We start from the raw sequence: 15,728 nt of genomic DNA on the forward strand, positions 1-15,728 counted from the left end.
TCCACTGGTGGCAGTTCATGGATTCCTTGTGGGTCACCTGATAGTCATAAGCCAGATTCTTTTAGTCCCATCTTCACTACTAATATCGGTAGCACTCAAGTCAGACATCACACAAAACACACACACACACACACACACACACACACACACACGTTACAGAAAGGCTCAGGGTTAAGGTAGCCACTGGGCTCAGGGGACCAAGCTGAGAACAAAGGCAGGGAGAAGCTATGATGGCAGAAGTCACAGAAGGTGGCCAGAGAAGATGAGGAAATAGCCCAAGGACTTTGTTCAGAGTGCAGAGCTGTCAAAGCACAGGAACTTATTCTAGGCCAAGGTCCCGAAGGGTGGCAATTTCAGAGAGTCAGCTTGGAGTGGGCCACGCGTGGTTGTCACAGGCAGGAGAAACCGCCCTCAGCTGAAGCCTGATGGCATAGGAAACCAGAGGCTCATCACTGTGCCCATTTTCCTGGGCAAAGCCCATGACAAGTCACCAGGTGACAGGGTCAGTGTGTCACCGCCTCCAGTCTCAGGGTGCTTCTGCTTTTGTGGGCCTCAGGTGAGGGGCTGCTTCATTTGGTGGTCTGCTGGGTTCCGAATGCTCATGGGCCTGGGTTTCCATGGCTTCTGATCAATTCAGTAGTCCCCTGATGGTCATTTTTATTAGCACGATAATTTTATTTATCAGTTTGTGCCTCACCACAGGACTAGGCAGATGGTGGTTGTTTACTTGTGTAAATAAGATACAGAGTCATTCCGCTTTAGCACTTGAATTCAAAATGGAGTAAGTCATGGCAGGCTACTGCTTAGGCACAGCCTGAAAGCCCGTACATCATGGAGCAGCTCAGAGCAGAGAACAGCCTGCTGTCCAAAAACATGTGAAGAATAATACAATATTTGGCAAAGTCATCCCCCAAATAATACTCTATGTTTTCTGTGGGTATATATCTGTGTATGTAAATGCAAAGAAACAGGCTTGAAAGGAGTAGAACATCACACTCAAAAAAACAAACTAAAAAAAAGATAATAGTGGATACATCTTGATAAAAGGGAATGGATTTGAGAGGAGGGTAGTCCAAAGTGACTTTAGCCTTACTGCTAATGTTTTCTGGTTTTCTATTTGGGTACCATTGATGCAATTTAATTTTTAAAAAGACAGAATGGAAGTGGAAATATGATTGAGAGTGTAGTGAACTATAAAATTATCCAAAAATAGTCACTGCCCCTCTCAGAAGACGACTATGCTTCTCAGTCCCATCAATGTGAGGCTTAACAGTGTGACTGCTCCAATTAGTGAAAGGCAAACAGAACTCCCCAGCCATGAAAGGTGAACAGAAGTGACGAGCTTCTTCTGAGACATTGAGAGAGACAGTGTGTGGTTTGCCATGTTATATTTCCCTCTGCCACAAGCCTGGAGATATTTTAGACACAGCCTGCTCCATTGGCCTGGTCCCAGGAAATAGACCTTTGCTGTCGTAAACCACTGGGACGGTGGGGCCATTTGTCATTGCAGCGCAGCTTGACCTCTACTAGCCTGTGCTAGCTCAGGGATAAGACAAGGGAGCAAGTGGTCCCTCTGGGAAAAAACATAGGGAAATGTGGATTAGGCTTAGAAGGGCAGGAAGGTTCTTCATGGGGGTGAAGTGTTTCTGAGGCAGACACTGACAGGAAGCGGGGGCGGAGACTTTAGACAGATTTTGCTAATATTTCAACTTTAACCTAGACAATTGTCCTCAATTGCTATTGATCCAAGAAAGCAATTTGAGATGCAAAGCCACTGTCCTTTATCATATTGCACTAGCCCTGAGCTAACTGGCAGATCTTTCTAGGGAAGTCCTGGGGTCTTCCATCCTTGACTCTGGGCTTAAAGGTCAATGGGTACCCTCTCCCCTGAGCAGAGTCAGCTGTGTACCTCAGCGGTACATTCAAAGAGGGGCCTAGAGTAACTGATTCTAAAGCAACTCAGACTTAGAGAGAGAGCTGCAGTCAAGAACGTAAAGGCTGCTCTGAGCCCGGAATCTGGGCAAGAGCAAGAAAAGGGACCTTGTGCCCCCAGAACTCAGAGCTCCACTGGAAAAGTCCAGTGAGACTTCAGATGGTGCCCTTGGGCCTTCCCTGGGTATGGCCAACCAGGCCCCACTGTCACATAGTCCAGATTGGCCTAGACATTCTGAACTCTAGCTAAGGAGGACATGAGAAACCTTGGTTTGCAGATTCACTCTTGCAAAATGGCCACTAAGGATGGTCATCTCCAACTTTCCCAGTAGTGAACGTGAACACAGAGCCCCAAACCTACCTCTGCTTTGCACTATTTGATTGTAGAATCCAGAGCAGGAAGGAGACAATCACTTATCCCTACCCAATATCACCTAAGGTAGCCACAGACAGCCCTGTGGGGGGACACTCCAGCAGGAAGGAAGCAGGGTCACAGTCCCTTGATGAAGTGGGTTATCACGTTGAGAATTCTTGCAGAGCATGGGAAGTGCAAACAGCCGAAGTCAAGGGTGTTGAGCACGCCATGAAAACCATCCTCCATGTGGTGCCACGTCACCCGCACCCCCAGGTCTTCCAGCCTCTTCTTGTACAGGAGCGAGTGGTCCCGGAGAAGATCATACTCGCAGCTCACGATGCAAGCCTCTGGGAGCTGAGACACCACGTCATCTCCCGCGATCAGGGGTGAGCACGCCGGATGCAGAAGGACGTTTGTCTCCAAGAAAGCAGCTTCGTCCAAGGGCGCAGGGGCCACAGGGTGGTAGCCTCTCTTCTTAAACCTCTCTGGGATGTTTTCTGAGTCCAACCACTTTTTATACTTCTCCCAGACTTCTGGAGGCAAATGGGCACCTTTCTTCATGGTGCTTTGCCAGGAAGGGTTGATATCCAGGTAACAGCACAAACAGTAGAAGGCAAATGTCCAGGTGAGCAGAGGGACATTCTTGTTCTGCTGATAGGAAGGAGACTGGAAATCCAGGCCTTGGAGAGCCGCGTAGATCATAATTTGAGCGCGGATCCGGGGGAGACCCCGACAGCTGACCAATGTTTGACAAATGATGGTGGCCACGCCCCCTCCCACACTGTCACCACAGACCACAACCCGAGCGGGGTCCACCCCATAGGCATCCAGGGACTGCAGGAAGTGGATGGTGGCCACAATGCAGTCTCTGACCATCACGGGAAACTTATACTTGGGTGACTTGCGGTACCTGAAAAGAAATCAAGGAACACAGTTTATGCTCATCATCCCAGGAAAGCCCAAAGTAGCTGTGTCTATAGCATCTTTTGGCCCAAATTTCTCCTGTTAATGTCCCTTTCTGAAAGCTTGGCAGCTGGAGGTAAGTGTGAGGCTTAAACAATATGGTAGACAGAAAGCACTTGTTACCAAGCTCACAAGCTCAGGAGCCAGCAGCTGCAGTTCCCAAGGGCTCACTGCCCTCAGGGAGCAGCGCCTCCACACCAGCCCTGCCATCCACCCACTGGACAACCCCTGGGCAGCACAGCACTAGCCCATACTTCCACTCCTGCCTGGTACTGCCCACAGCCACCGCTGCCTCCTGTCTTACAATTCAGGCGTCTCCTGGCTCACTGGGGTTTTCATTGTAATTCCTCCTTCACCTCCCACAGGTTTTGTGGGGAGACCAGGTAGACTTCAATCCCACCAAAGGCCAGCAGATCACAGGAGGAGTTCAAATCCACTATGTCCACTTTAGACCGAGGCTGTCACACCGGGCCATCCACCTGGCACTCTTAGACTTCCCCGTTGTTCAAGAGATTCTGGAAATCTGGATTCTTCTCAGAAATGTCACCATTTTTTAAATGCTGGTCACAGTTTTTTTTTTTAAGCAACAAACACTCTGCCAGCCATTTCCACTCCCATATCCTCATTCCAGGCTGCCTGGAATTGGGGCTGGGACAGAACCTAATGTTCGGGTGGAGATTTGCTGGAATATTCTCCCGATTATGTCTTGGTTTGGCACAACCAGAACAGTAAGGCGTAGAGGGCCCACAGCTGAGCTATCACGTGGAGCTGAGAGCTACAGGGTGAGGCGTTTGTCCTGGTGTCCTCTGTCTGTCCCTCTCGCTCATCTTTGTTTTTTATTCTCCTCAACTACCTTTGCCACAAGAGAGCTAGGACATGTGTCCCACGAGACATCTCGGCAGCCACATTTCTTCACTATGTGTGCATTTAAGTGAAAGCCACAGGAAAAGCCTTGGTAGATGACTGGACGGCAGGACGGGAGGCCCAGGGAGGGGCTGGCCCATGTCTCCCCTGCCCAGTGTCTGCCACCCGCTTAGAGATTCCAGGTTGTGTGAGCTAGGAGAGGGAGTGGGTTTTGTTTGTTTGCTTATTTGTTAATTTCCTCTCCCTTCCTTGGGGGTCCTCTCTCAGGGAGCACTTGGAAATGGATGTGGCAGTGTTGGGGTCGTCTGGGAGACGACGCGGGCACCGCTGCTGGTGTTTAGCAGAGGAGGTCTTACCCGTTTGGAATGTTCCAGGTTCTTCTCTCAAAGAAGAGCTCCTCCACCAAAGTGTGCCCCTGGGGAAGCCCCACCCCTGATCTGCACAGAAAAGGCCACTTCCCACCAGCCTCCAGAAGATGGGCAGCAGCTGGACCCCGTCTCCACCCCGAGGAGGGCTGCAGGCATGGGAAGGCGGTCCTGACCCCCGCCCCTCCGTCTGGCGCTCTCTCTTCCCCTCTCCTCCTCGTTGGCTCCTCACGGCCCCAGCCCCACCCCTGGACTTCCCCACTCTCCCGTCTGCCCCCCATTCCACCTGCCCCCCGCATCGCTCCAAATCATAGCTGGCTGCCCTCACCACCCCCCATCCTCCCCTCACTCACCCAACTGCCACAACCACTGAGCCACTGTCCTTGGACAAACGCAAGCACACACGATGGTGGGTCTCTGGAAGACAAAAGGTTTGTCACACTCACTAGGAAGACGCGCTTTGCTAGCTGTCTGCTGCTTGCCGACAGAGCACCACCGGGGTGGGCTCTATGTTTTGCAAATTTGCTTCCAGTCCTGGAGTAGCCTTCCTCCCAACTTCCTCACTGCTCCTCCACCCGGTCCATCCAACCATTCCTGAAAAACATCTGAGAAGCTGTTTTGGTCATAGGGCACAGAAGTTTAGGGTGTGATCTAGGGATTCCCCCAAACCAGAGTTCAAAACCCAATTCGGACTCCTTTTTCCTTTTTAGCTTGAGCTAAAATACTACCCAGAGAGTTGCTTGAGTTCTCTGAGGCTTGATTTCCCCATCTGTAAAATGGGAATAATGATACTATCTAGCTTCCAAAAAAGTCTAAGGATTTCAGTGAGATATTGCACATGCAGGGTTTCCACAGTACCCATGACATAAATGTTCTTATTAATAAATACTGTTATTATCATTCATAATACAAACCAAACCTAAGCCCCCATTGACTAAACCTCTTATTCTCAAAGGCCACCATGTGAGGTCCAGCATCCCACAGATTATGAAGCCCAGCTGAAATCAAATAAAGGCACCCTTTCTCTGATTTACAGGGCAGGAATTAAGATAATAAAACTGTCTCCACTTGGAGTCTTTCCTCTTATTAGTTTTCCTTAAATCTTTGATCTTCCTGTTTCCATACCAGAATTTGTGTCAGACAATACCTCATGGGAAACAAAATGTTGTGTTTTAGTTGTTTTCATTCAAAATATTCTTCTTTCCAACTAAATGTAGGTGGCAATTGCATAGCGCGAGCTACATAACACAGCTACTTCAGAATGGTTCATTTTCTGTGGTATGAATTTCATCTCAAAAAATGCTTTCACTTTGATAAGTATATACAGTGGGCCTTCCATATAGGATGTTATACCTCCACAGAGCCAACCAACACTGGATCGAAAAGACTTAGTAAAAAAAATGTGTCCAAGCCAGGCACAGTAGTGCACACTTGTCATCCCAGCAACTCAGAAGGCTGAGGCAGGAGGATTACAAATTTGAGGCCAGCCTGGGGCAACTTAGTTAGACCCTGTCTCAAAACAAAATACAAAGGGCTGAAGATGTAACTCAGTGGTAGGGATAAAACATCCCTGGATTCAATGCCTAGTAGCACCTATAGATAGACCAATATATAAATATAAATATAAATATAAATATATATATATATATATATATATATATAAATATATATATATATATAAATATATTTAAAACATTTATATTGTTTAAATGTACCCAGACTGAACATATACAAGCTTTTTTCTTGTTGTTATTTCCTAAATAATAGTATGACATCTATTTACCTAGCACTGACATTGTATTAGGTTTTAAAAGTATTATAGAGATAATTTAAGGTAGGATATGAGTAGTTTACATGAGTATCTGTAGATCTTGGGATCAGTGAGGATTCCTAGAGACAACCCCCATGGATACCTAAGGAAGATGGTGTGTACATACATTGGCTGTGTGTATACATATACACATATGTATACACAATAGATACACAATTTTAAAAATATTTTCAACGTGTGGTTAAATCTGTGAATGCATGTGTGCATGTGCATGTGTGCACACTTATTTCCAGAAAAGGTCAATACATTCCACTTCTTTACTTCCTAAATGGTCTGGGATCCATGAACTGTCCTAGTGTCCCTGGTCACAACAGTGGACTGTAATCTCAGAAGATGACCCTTCTTTGGCACTCCCTTAGCAGGTTGCCAATCCTTTGGGAGCTCTGGGGAAGACCTCTTACTCAAGCTCCCCAGGACAACTCCACCGCCATGATAGAAGACAACACCAGGCCTTGGGGTGCAGGAGGGCGCCTTGGGCTGGTACAGTTTCACAGGGATGGTTCCAAAGCGGAGGTCTTTGACCGTGACCTCCGGATCCTTCTTCAGTGGCTGCAGATCATGCACAAAACTGACAAATTGGGGTAAAGAACAGATTCTCAATTTCTCAAAAACTGCACCCTGTTGGAGAGAGAAGAGGAAAAGGTGGGTAGAAAAGGTGTTCTGCATGGGCCATCTCGCATGCCCCCTGCAGTCTGGCTGCCACACCTGCTCTCTGCAGGTGGTGAGAAAAGGCTCAGGAAAGAGCATTCTGGGTCCTGCTGGGCCCCTTCAATATCCCCATCACATCTGGAATAAAATGTACACCCTCCCAGTCCCCTGTGGCCCTAGCGCCAGCCAGCCTCTCTCAACCCACTGTCCCCAGACACCTTGCACTTGGAAGCCAGATTTAAAGATAGGTAGTTTGTGTAGTTAGGTAAATCGAGTAAGATAAAGAAAAATGGAGACCATTATCAAGAATGGAGTTCAGGAAACCAGAATAGCACCTGGGGAAATTGAAATGTTAATGTCCCCAAGGGCCCAGAACCCATCCTAAAGAACTGTTAATGAAGTAGCTCCCTGCAAACAGGGAGGTGCTAATCAAACCACCCCAGGTCCTTCCTGCCCAGATCACTCCTCCCTGGCCCATAAGTCCACCTATCTCCCACCTTTTTTTGGCCTTCTCACCTGCATTCTACCACTTCAGGACAGAGGGAAACAAAGGACAGGGGTGTGGGAGGACTTAAAGAAGACCTTAGCTATAAAAAAGGGGAGACCTCCCCCTTCCACGGATTCTACCTTTCAGGTTTCCTTCTTCCTCTGGGAGGAAGTCTTTTCTGTCCTTTAATAAATCCTTCCACTTTCCACTCTACCCTTGCCTCGGCATGCTTCTTTGGTGTTATACTTCAGCATTCGGGGAAGCAAGGACTGTCACCAATAAACAGCGGTAACAGACTGGAGGTCCCACCGAGATCTACACCGAGGTAAGCTCCTCTCCATGCACCCCCACATCTGTCTGAGGTGCATCTTTCTCTATTTCTTTCTGGAGGATGATATGGGCACAATTAGTGCAGCCGCCACTCTTCAAGACTCGGGTGAGAGGTTTCTCAGCCTAGGCAGCTCTCGATCACCTGTTCAATACAAAGCAGGCATGTTGGGCTCTGCCCAAGCCACTTCCCACTTTTCTGTCTGGGCCTGGAAAGCAAGTGGTCTGAGTACCCAGTGTCCCTAATCCTTAGATGCATGGTGGTGGAGGAAAGAGTTTGGGACAACTGCAGAATTCCAGTCTGGGCTACACTCAGACATATACATAAAGTTCCTTTCTCTTGAACCCCCTCCTGACAGCCCTAAGGGGTATCTAGGGTGATCGGTAGATGAATGGCACTGAGGGAAATCCCCAATTACGTTTGCCTCCATATGGGCTACACAACACTCCCAACCCTGCATCCATTCCCTCCTGGATGCTCCCCTTACTTTGCCGGTCAGAAGCACTAGCAATTCAGATTGTAGGACTGAGAAAGATGTGGGATAATTAGTAAAAAGGTGCCCAGGTTCCCCTCATGCGCAGAGGTAACTTTCACTAGCTGTTTTAAAATTTCCCATTTCAATGCTTAAAAATGTGCTGTGTTCTCTTTAAGCTGCCAGAGGGAGGCATTATAAAATCAACCCTCCCAAGAGTCCCTCTGATAGAAAGTGCTCTATGCTTTACAATCGGTAGATACCCCTCACCCTCAGGAGATTCCTTTAGTCCACAGGGGAAAAAGGCAAACAAGAGTGGGCGATCCTCTTTTGCTGTGGGTTTTTAGTGGCAGCGAGGAAAGCAGTAATGCCCTTAAGTCTGAATCCTCCCGGGGTCTGTGGCACAGGGCAAACTGGGACCCTAGCACTTTGCCAAAGGGGATCAGGAACACCTTTGGCAAAGCAAGGTGAGAGATGGGTTTTCTGGACTGTAAGGAAGCTCAAGCTTAGGGAGACGTCCCTAATAAGAACAGTTTTTTTCCGGCGCAGGTGCCTGAGTCCTGTTTTTTCTCTTCTCACTCAGATGGGAGCTTCTGTCTCCCATATGTAGGTACACCACTTACCTGCATATGGAAAAACTGGGATAAGTTTGACCCACAGACGCTCAAGAAAAAGTGCCTCATTTTCCTCTGCCACCAGGCCTGGCCTCAATACAAACTCCCTGATGGAGAATCCTGGCCACCAGAGGGAAGTATCAATTTTAATACAATTTTACAGCTTGATAAACTTTTCAAAAGGGAAGGGAACTGGTGTGAGGTGCCATACTTCCAGGTTTTCTTTGCCCTAAGGGAAAACCCCAAATTATCCCAACAATGTAAAGCAGACTTAGCTATGATATCTGCCACGAAGAGAGAAAATCTTAAGAAATCACCTACTGTGGAGAAAGAATCAGGAGGACGCACAAAGTCTCCATCCCCTGTTGATGTGCAGCAGTGGCCCTCCTGTCCCCCATGTCTTAGCCTCTCTACATCTGCCCCAATAGACAGATCAAATATATTACCCCTCCAGGAGATGCCAGGAGGAGAATTTGGACCAATCAAAGTATATACCCCCTTCTCCCTTCAAGACCTAAGACAGATATAAACAGACTGAGGGAAATTTTCAGAAGATTCAGATAAATATATTAAGGTATTTCAAAACTTAGGCCAGGTATTTGACCTCACCTGGAAAGATATTGTGCTGTTACTCAACCAGACTTCTCCAATGAGGAGGAAGCAGCCCTAAGAGCGCTGAACAGTTTGGGGATGACCTACACCTTGCTCAGGCCCCAGCAGCACAGACTGGGAGCAAACCCAATTATCCGTCTGGAGCACCGGCAGTTCCCAGAAAGGATCCTGACTGGGACCCAAATGATGAACAGGATGCTTGGAAAATGAGACATTTCCAAATGTTGGTCCTTGAGGCCCCCAGGAGAATCAAGCAAAAGCCCATTAACTATTCTAAGGCTTCAGAAATTATTTAGGGCCCCCAGGAAAGCCCTGCTATTTTCATAGAGAAACTCAGGGAGGCAATGAGAAAACACACCACGTGGATCCTGAATCCACAGAGGGCCACCTACTTTTAAAGGACAAATGTATTACTCAATCAGCCCCCGACATGCAGAGGAAGTTACAAAAGTTGGCGTATGGCCCTGATCAGTCTTTAGATAACATCCTCCGACTTGCGACTTCCGTTTTTTTATAATAGATCAAGAGGAAAGGAAGGGAAAAGAACTCAGAGACAGAAAAAGGACTGAAGCGCTGGTATTGGCTCTTAAAGGAGTAAGCTCCCAGGGTGAAGGAGGAAGACGAAGTGCTCCTCGATCCACAAAAGGGACTTGTTTCCATTGCGGAGAGGAAGGACATTTCAAACGGGATTGCCCAATAGCCAAGAGACCACCCCAAAAGCCCTGCCCTAGATGTCAAGGCAATCACTGGAAGAGTGACTGTCCTCAGGGGCGTGGGTCCTTGAAGCCAGACTCCTCCCCACAGGCCTGACAGGCCCAGGCTCAACTCTGGCTCCCGAAACTCCGATCACCACACGTGAGCCCCGGGTATGCTTCTCCCTAGGGAGCCAAGAGGTCAGCTTCCTCTTAGACACTGGCGCCAGTTATTCTGGGCTCACCTCTTACCCCGGACCTCCTTCTCTAATATTACAACAGAGCAAGGAGTGTCTGGACGGCCAATCACCAGAGAGTTTACTCCCCCACTGAGTTGTGAGTGGGACGGGGTGATGTTTTCTCATGTATTTCTGATTGTCTCATAATGTCCTACCCCTTTATTGGGAAGAGACTTACTTTCAAAACTTCAGACGTCCATTACAGTGAATTTGGGATGGTGAGGACCATTATGTTTGCCTTTATTAGAAGGTGATATAAGCCCTGAAGTGTGGGCTACTGAAGGCAAAATTGGATGGGCAAAAAGTGCAGTTCCAATCAAAATAGTCTTAAAATATCCTTCTGTCTTTCCACATCAGAGACAATATCCCCTACGACCAGAGGCAAAAAGGGGCTTATTGAAGATCATTCAGAACCTCAAAAGACAGAAACTTTTGGTGCCCTGCAACACATGTAACACACCCATTTTAGGAATACAAAAACCCAATGGGGAATGGTGACTAGTTCAGGACCTGAGAATAATTAATGAAGCAGTTGTTCCTCTCCACCCTATGGTTCCTAATCCATATACTCTGTTATCTGAGATTCCAGTAGCTGCTGCTTGGTTTACTGTGTTAGATTTAAAGGATGCCTTTTTCTGATATACCCTTAGACTCCCAATCACAATATCCGTTTGTCTTTGAGGAACCTACTAGCGGATCTCAATTAACCTGGACAGTATTGCCCCAAGGATTCAGAGATAGCCCTCATCTGTTTGGCCAAGCCCTAGCTAAGGACTTGACAGAATTCAGAGATAAAACATCTCTGACTGTCCTGCAATATGTAGACGACACACTTTTGTGTGCCTCCACTCAAAAGAAATGTCAGGAAGCCACTAAAGGACTTTTAACCTTCGTAGCTGATAAGGGTTATAAAGTCTCAAAGAAAAAAGTGCAATTGTGCCAAAAACAAGTTCAATATTTAGGATTACGGCTGTCTCGAGGACCCTGCAAACTAGAACCAGAAAGAATAACCCCTATAGGACAATATCGTCTACTTCAAACTATAAGGCAACTTAGAGGCTTCCTAGGGATAACTGTATACTATAGGCCTTGGATCCCTGGATATGGGGAATTAGCTAAGCCTCTTTTACAGCCTCCTCAGAGAGACACTACGCCAAGGAACAACTTCCCTGATATGGGAACCAGAACCGATTAATACCTTTAAGGCATTAAAAGCCCTACCCCAATCCCCTGCCCTCAGCTTACCCACTGAACAAAAATTCAACCTACTTGCCACCAAGAGAAGAGGAATAGCCCTGGGAGTGGTCACACAAAAGAAGGAACCTGCTCAACAGCCAGTAGCTTATGTCAGCAAGGAGCTTGATCTAGTGTCTGGAGGATGGCCTCACTGTTTGAGAGTAGTAGCAGCAGCAGCCTTACTATTCCCTGAGGCAATTAAAATCCCCCTGGGAAGGGACCTTATTGTCTACACCTCCCATGATTGCTCAGGGATTTTAAATACAAAAGGAGAACTATGGCTCTCAGACAATCGCCTTCTAAAATATCAGACCTTACTTTTAGATGAAGCTGTAACTCAAATAAAGACTTGCTCTAATTTAAACCCAGCCACCTTCCTCCCAGAAAAATTAGAAGGAAATCCTAAGCATGACTGCCAACAAGCTCCTGGTTCTCTGGTACCTCCTGGTGGAAAACATTGTTAGTCTCTGCGTTTGTCATCATACTCGTTGGCATATTCCTAGGCGGTGGCATTTATTGTGGCATTAATCTAGTTCCAGTACTAACAACTTCTTGCTTCTCTTATAGCCCACCATCACTCAAAAGGCCCCCCAGCCTGTTACTTCTCGATGGGACTTCCACCATGGACCACTCCATAGACCTGATTTCTAAAACGGGAACTCCAAAACTGGGCGCTCCACACCGTCCCCTTCCAGCTCGAAGAAGCCAGAATGAAGAAGTCAGAATGGTCGTCCGTCCCCTTTCCTTACAGCAGTAAGGAGTTCCTAAAATTAGAGCGGGGAATGAAGCCAGGTTTAAAGATAGGGAGTTCATGTAGTTAGGTAAACGGGTCTAATATGGAGGAAGATAATGGAGGCCATTGTGGAGAACGGAGCCCAGGAAACCAGAACAACACCTGGGGAAATGTTAATGTCCCCAAGGCCCGGATCCCATCCTAAAGAACTGTTAATGAAGCAGCTCCCAGCAAACAAGGAGGTGCTAATCAAACCACCCCAGGCTCTTCCTGCCCAGCTCACTCCTCCAGGCCCCATCCCTCCACCTGTCTCCCAACAGAAAAGGCTTCTGGACCCCCTCACTATTCCCTGCCTGGAACACAGCCTCCCCTCATCACTCCTGCTCTGCCTCAGCTGGACATGCCGGCTCCTTCAGGAAGAACTTCCCAGGCCTCCCATGCAGCCATTTCTAACTATTGTGATGATGTTCAGTTAAAAGGGGGAAGAAGAAATTCTTATCTCTTGATCACATCTACTGGGATATTTTTGAATAAATTAATCTGACGTCCTTGATTTTCTTAAGAAACCAGGAATGAAGGGAGAAACGTGAAAAGATGAAATGAGATTGACAAGGATGTCAATGCTGGGATGGGTCCACGGGGGCGTCTTTATACTATTCTGCCTCCTTTGGGATGTGTCTAGAAATGCACAAAATAAAGCATGAACACATAAACCGGCTCTCCCCGGGGACTCCTTCCCCATAGCCCCTAGCCCTACTCAGTGCCACCACCATTGTGGTCCTTGGTGAGGCCTGTGGACCATGTTTGAATATATAAAACACATGGAATTATCGAGGCAGGCAGGTCGCTAATACGTGTTTCCTTACGGACACACTGAGTAGCAAGGCCAGCAAGCTGTCAGATACTGCCCTGGTGTCAAGGAACACAGAGACTGCAGGACAAACTCCTTTGGGTGACAAAGTTCCAGCCCTGCTCACCCAGCTGGGGTTTGTGGCCTTCCTTCTTAATGGGAGGCTACATTTCCATTCAAGATTAGGAGTGATCACAGGGTGATTTGGACCCTAACCCTTTGCATTCTGTCCCCCTGGGGGCTCAGGAAGCCCCAGTGGGCAAGTCCCTGTGTGCTTTCCTCCTAGCACAGGGTTCTGGGGATGCTGTTTTATTGTGCTGTGTCTCCTTGTTTGGTTGCCCCGGCTACTGTGAGATTCCAGGCTCCCTGGGTTCACAGAGACCCTGCCTAGGAATCCATCTTTCATCCATCATTGAATCCAAGTCTGGAACCAAGACACACAACGGTTGTACAGCATGTCTTTGTACAATAAATAGTGACAATGGCTCACATTTATGGAGGGCTTGCTCGATGCCTGGTGTTGCAATAAGGCCTGCAGATGGCTCGCCTCATGGGACCCATGCCATGGGGTAGGGCTGCTATTTCACCCCGTTTTGAAGATGAGGAAATTCAGTCAGCGTAATTGGGAAGCTGGATGACAGACTGAGAGTCAAGGCTGGGGACACCAAGGCACCCAGGCGTGGCATCTCAAAAAAGCAGGCCCAGGAGGTAAGAAGACTCCATCCCGGGTTTCTTATGAGAAGAGCCATTCACAGTCACTTCTTATCATGTAAGAAATTGAACAACAGATTTCTATATTCAATTCTGTCAACTCTCTGGCAAAGAACTGCAAATCCCCACCAGCAACTTCTGCATGATTCTCACCGGGGTCTATTTGAATGTGTTTAATAAATCACTTCTACTGGAGATGAGGAGCGCCTGCGTGCATTGTTGGGAGGTGGTGGGACCCTTGAGGCTGGGGCCTGGGAGAGGTCTATGGGCCAGTGGGGTGAGCCTCTGAAGGGGATGGTGAGACCCCAGCCCCGTCCTCTTCCCTCTAGCTTCTTGGCCATGAGGTGAGCAGTTGCTTTGCTCCAAGTGCCCCCTGCCAGGATGTGCTGCCCGGTCACAGGCCCAAGGCAGTGAGGCCAACCAACCATGACCTGAATTCCCAAAACTGTGAGACCAAATAAACTTTTTTTTAATATAGTTTGATTATCTCAGGTATTTCATTAGAGTAATGAAGAACGGACTCACACCCTGAGAAAGCAACTCATTGTTTGGATTGTGTGGCTCTTGGCCCAGTCCGACTCAGCTTCCCAGGCTGAGAACCAGCGAACAGGAATAATTCAGGTTTGAGAATGAGCCACGAGCTTCAACGGCAGGCCACACGATGCCAGTGTTAATTCACTTTGAAGCTTCTGATATGTGATTTTCCCCAACTCCCTCAGCCCTTAGAAAAGGGAACAAATGAAGAGCAAGACTCACCCACGTCACCAACAGCTGGAAAAGACAACCGAGGAGCCTCAGTTTCACAGGGTGGCCGGTACCTGCAGGGATGTCTGCAGTGTAAAAATGGCTGCAGACTGCCCACAGCACAACCCCCAGCGAGAACACGCAGGCAGCTGCAAGGAGGATCAGTGCCAGGAAGACCATGTTGTGTCCACTGTGGAGAAGGCCACACGGAAACCGTGCTCAGCTTAGACCATTAGGACATGGTTTGGGGCTGGGAGACCTCCTCACTTATACACCACCGGCTTCTCTCCCCGCCTCCCTGTCTCCTGCAAACATTGGCACAGCCCAGGTGAGTCACAGACTCAGGTGAGGATGTGGTTCTAGGTCAGGGCCCACACAGAGGAGAAAGTGGCTCGCACCACCTGATCTGGCTGGGAAAGATTGCGGCCGAGTTCCAGCTTATGTCTTGGCACTGCTAGTAGAAGTGGCTTGAATATGCCTCCAAGTCACACAGACATCACAGATACGAGTCCCCCCCTCTTCTCCAGACTTCATCTCCCACATCCCCCGTTCCACTCTGGCCATACATGCTCTTCTTTGCCTGCTAAAGAGGCCTCCGGGCATTTGCACTTGCTGTGCTGAGGAAACATTTCCCCCAGATACCAGCCAGGCTCCATGCCTCCCACCCTCCAGGTTGCTGCTCAAATGTCACCTTCTCAGTGAGGCCATCGCCACCCCCACCCCCACTTCTTTCTTCTCTATGGGCATTTGTTATGATCTGAGATACCCCATGCTTCATGTGTCTGTTAATATCTCTAAAATGTAACCTCTGAGAAGACTGGATTTTGAGTTTTTTGAACTGTTTTTTGTTGTTGTTGTTTGTTTTGGTTTTTTTTGCCAAGAGGCTGGATCTGGGTTTGGTTCCTCACAGAAGCTGAGCCGGTGCTGTTGAATGAAGGGAGGAGTAGACAGGCTTTGTCCCCTTCATCGTAAAACAGGAAAAAGATGAACTTGCCTGCCTCTCCAGGCCGGGTCAGTGGTAAATGTCACCACTCATGGTCTTCTCTAGCCAG

The 15,728-nt window shown here is 48.0% G+C and overlaps 1 protein-coding gene across 1 annotated transcript; it reads right to left on the minus strand.

Annotated features, from left to right (window-relative positions):
• Positions 1-2,422: 2,422 nt before the first annotated feature.
• On the minus strand, positions 2,423-14,856 carry Aadacl3 (arylacetamide deacetylase like 3). The gene is made up of 4 exons (XM_076863358.2): positions 14,689-14,856; positions 6,712-6,928; positions 4,833-4,896; positions 2,423-3,197 (listed from the first exon to the last, which is right to left on the minus strand). Exons 1-4 carry the CDS (start codon positions 14,854-14,856, stop codon positions 2,423-2,425), a joined length of 1,224 nt encoding a protein of 407 aa, XP_076719473.1.
• Positions 14,857-15,728: the final 872 nt, after the last annotated feature.

Source organism: Callospermophilus lateralis, chromosome 7, assembly GCF_048772815.1.
Source record: "Callospermophilus lateralis isolate mCalLat2 chromosome 7, mCalLat2.hap1, whole genome shotgun sequence".
Lineage (NCBI taxonomy): Eukaryota > Metazoa > Chordata > Mammalia > Rodentia > Sciuridae > Callospermophilus > Callospermophilus lateralis.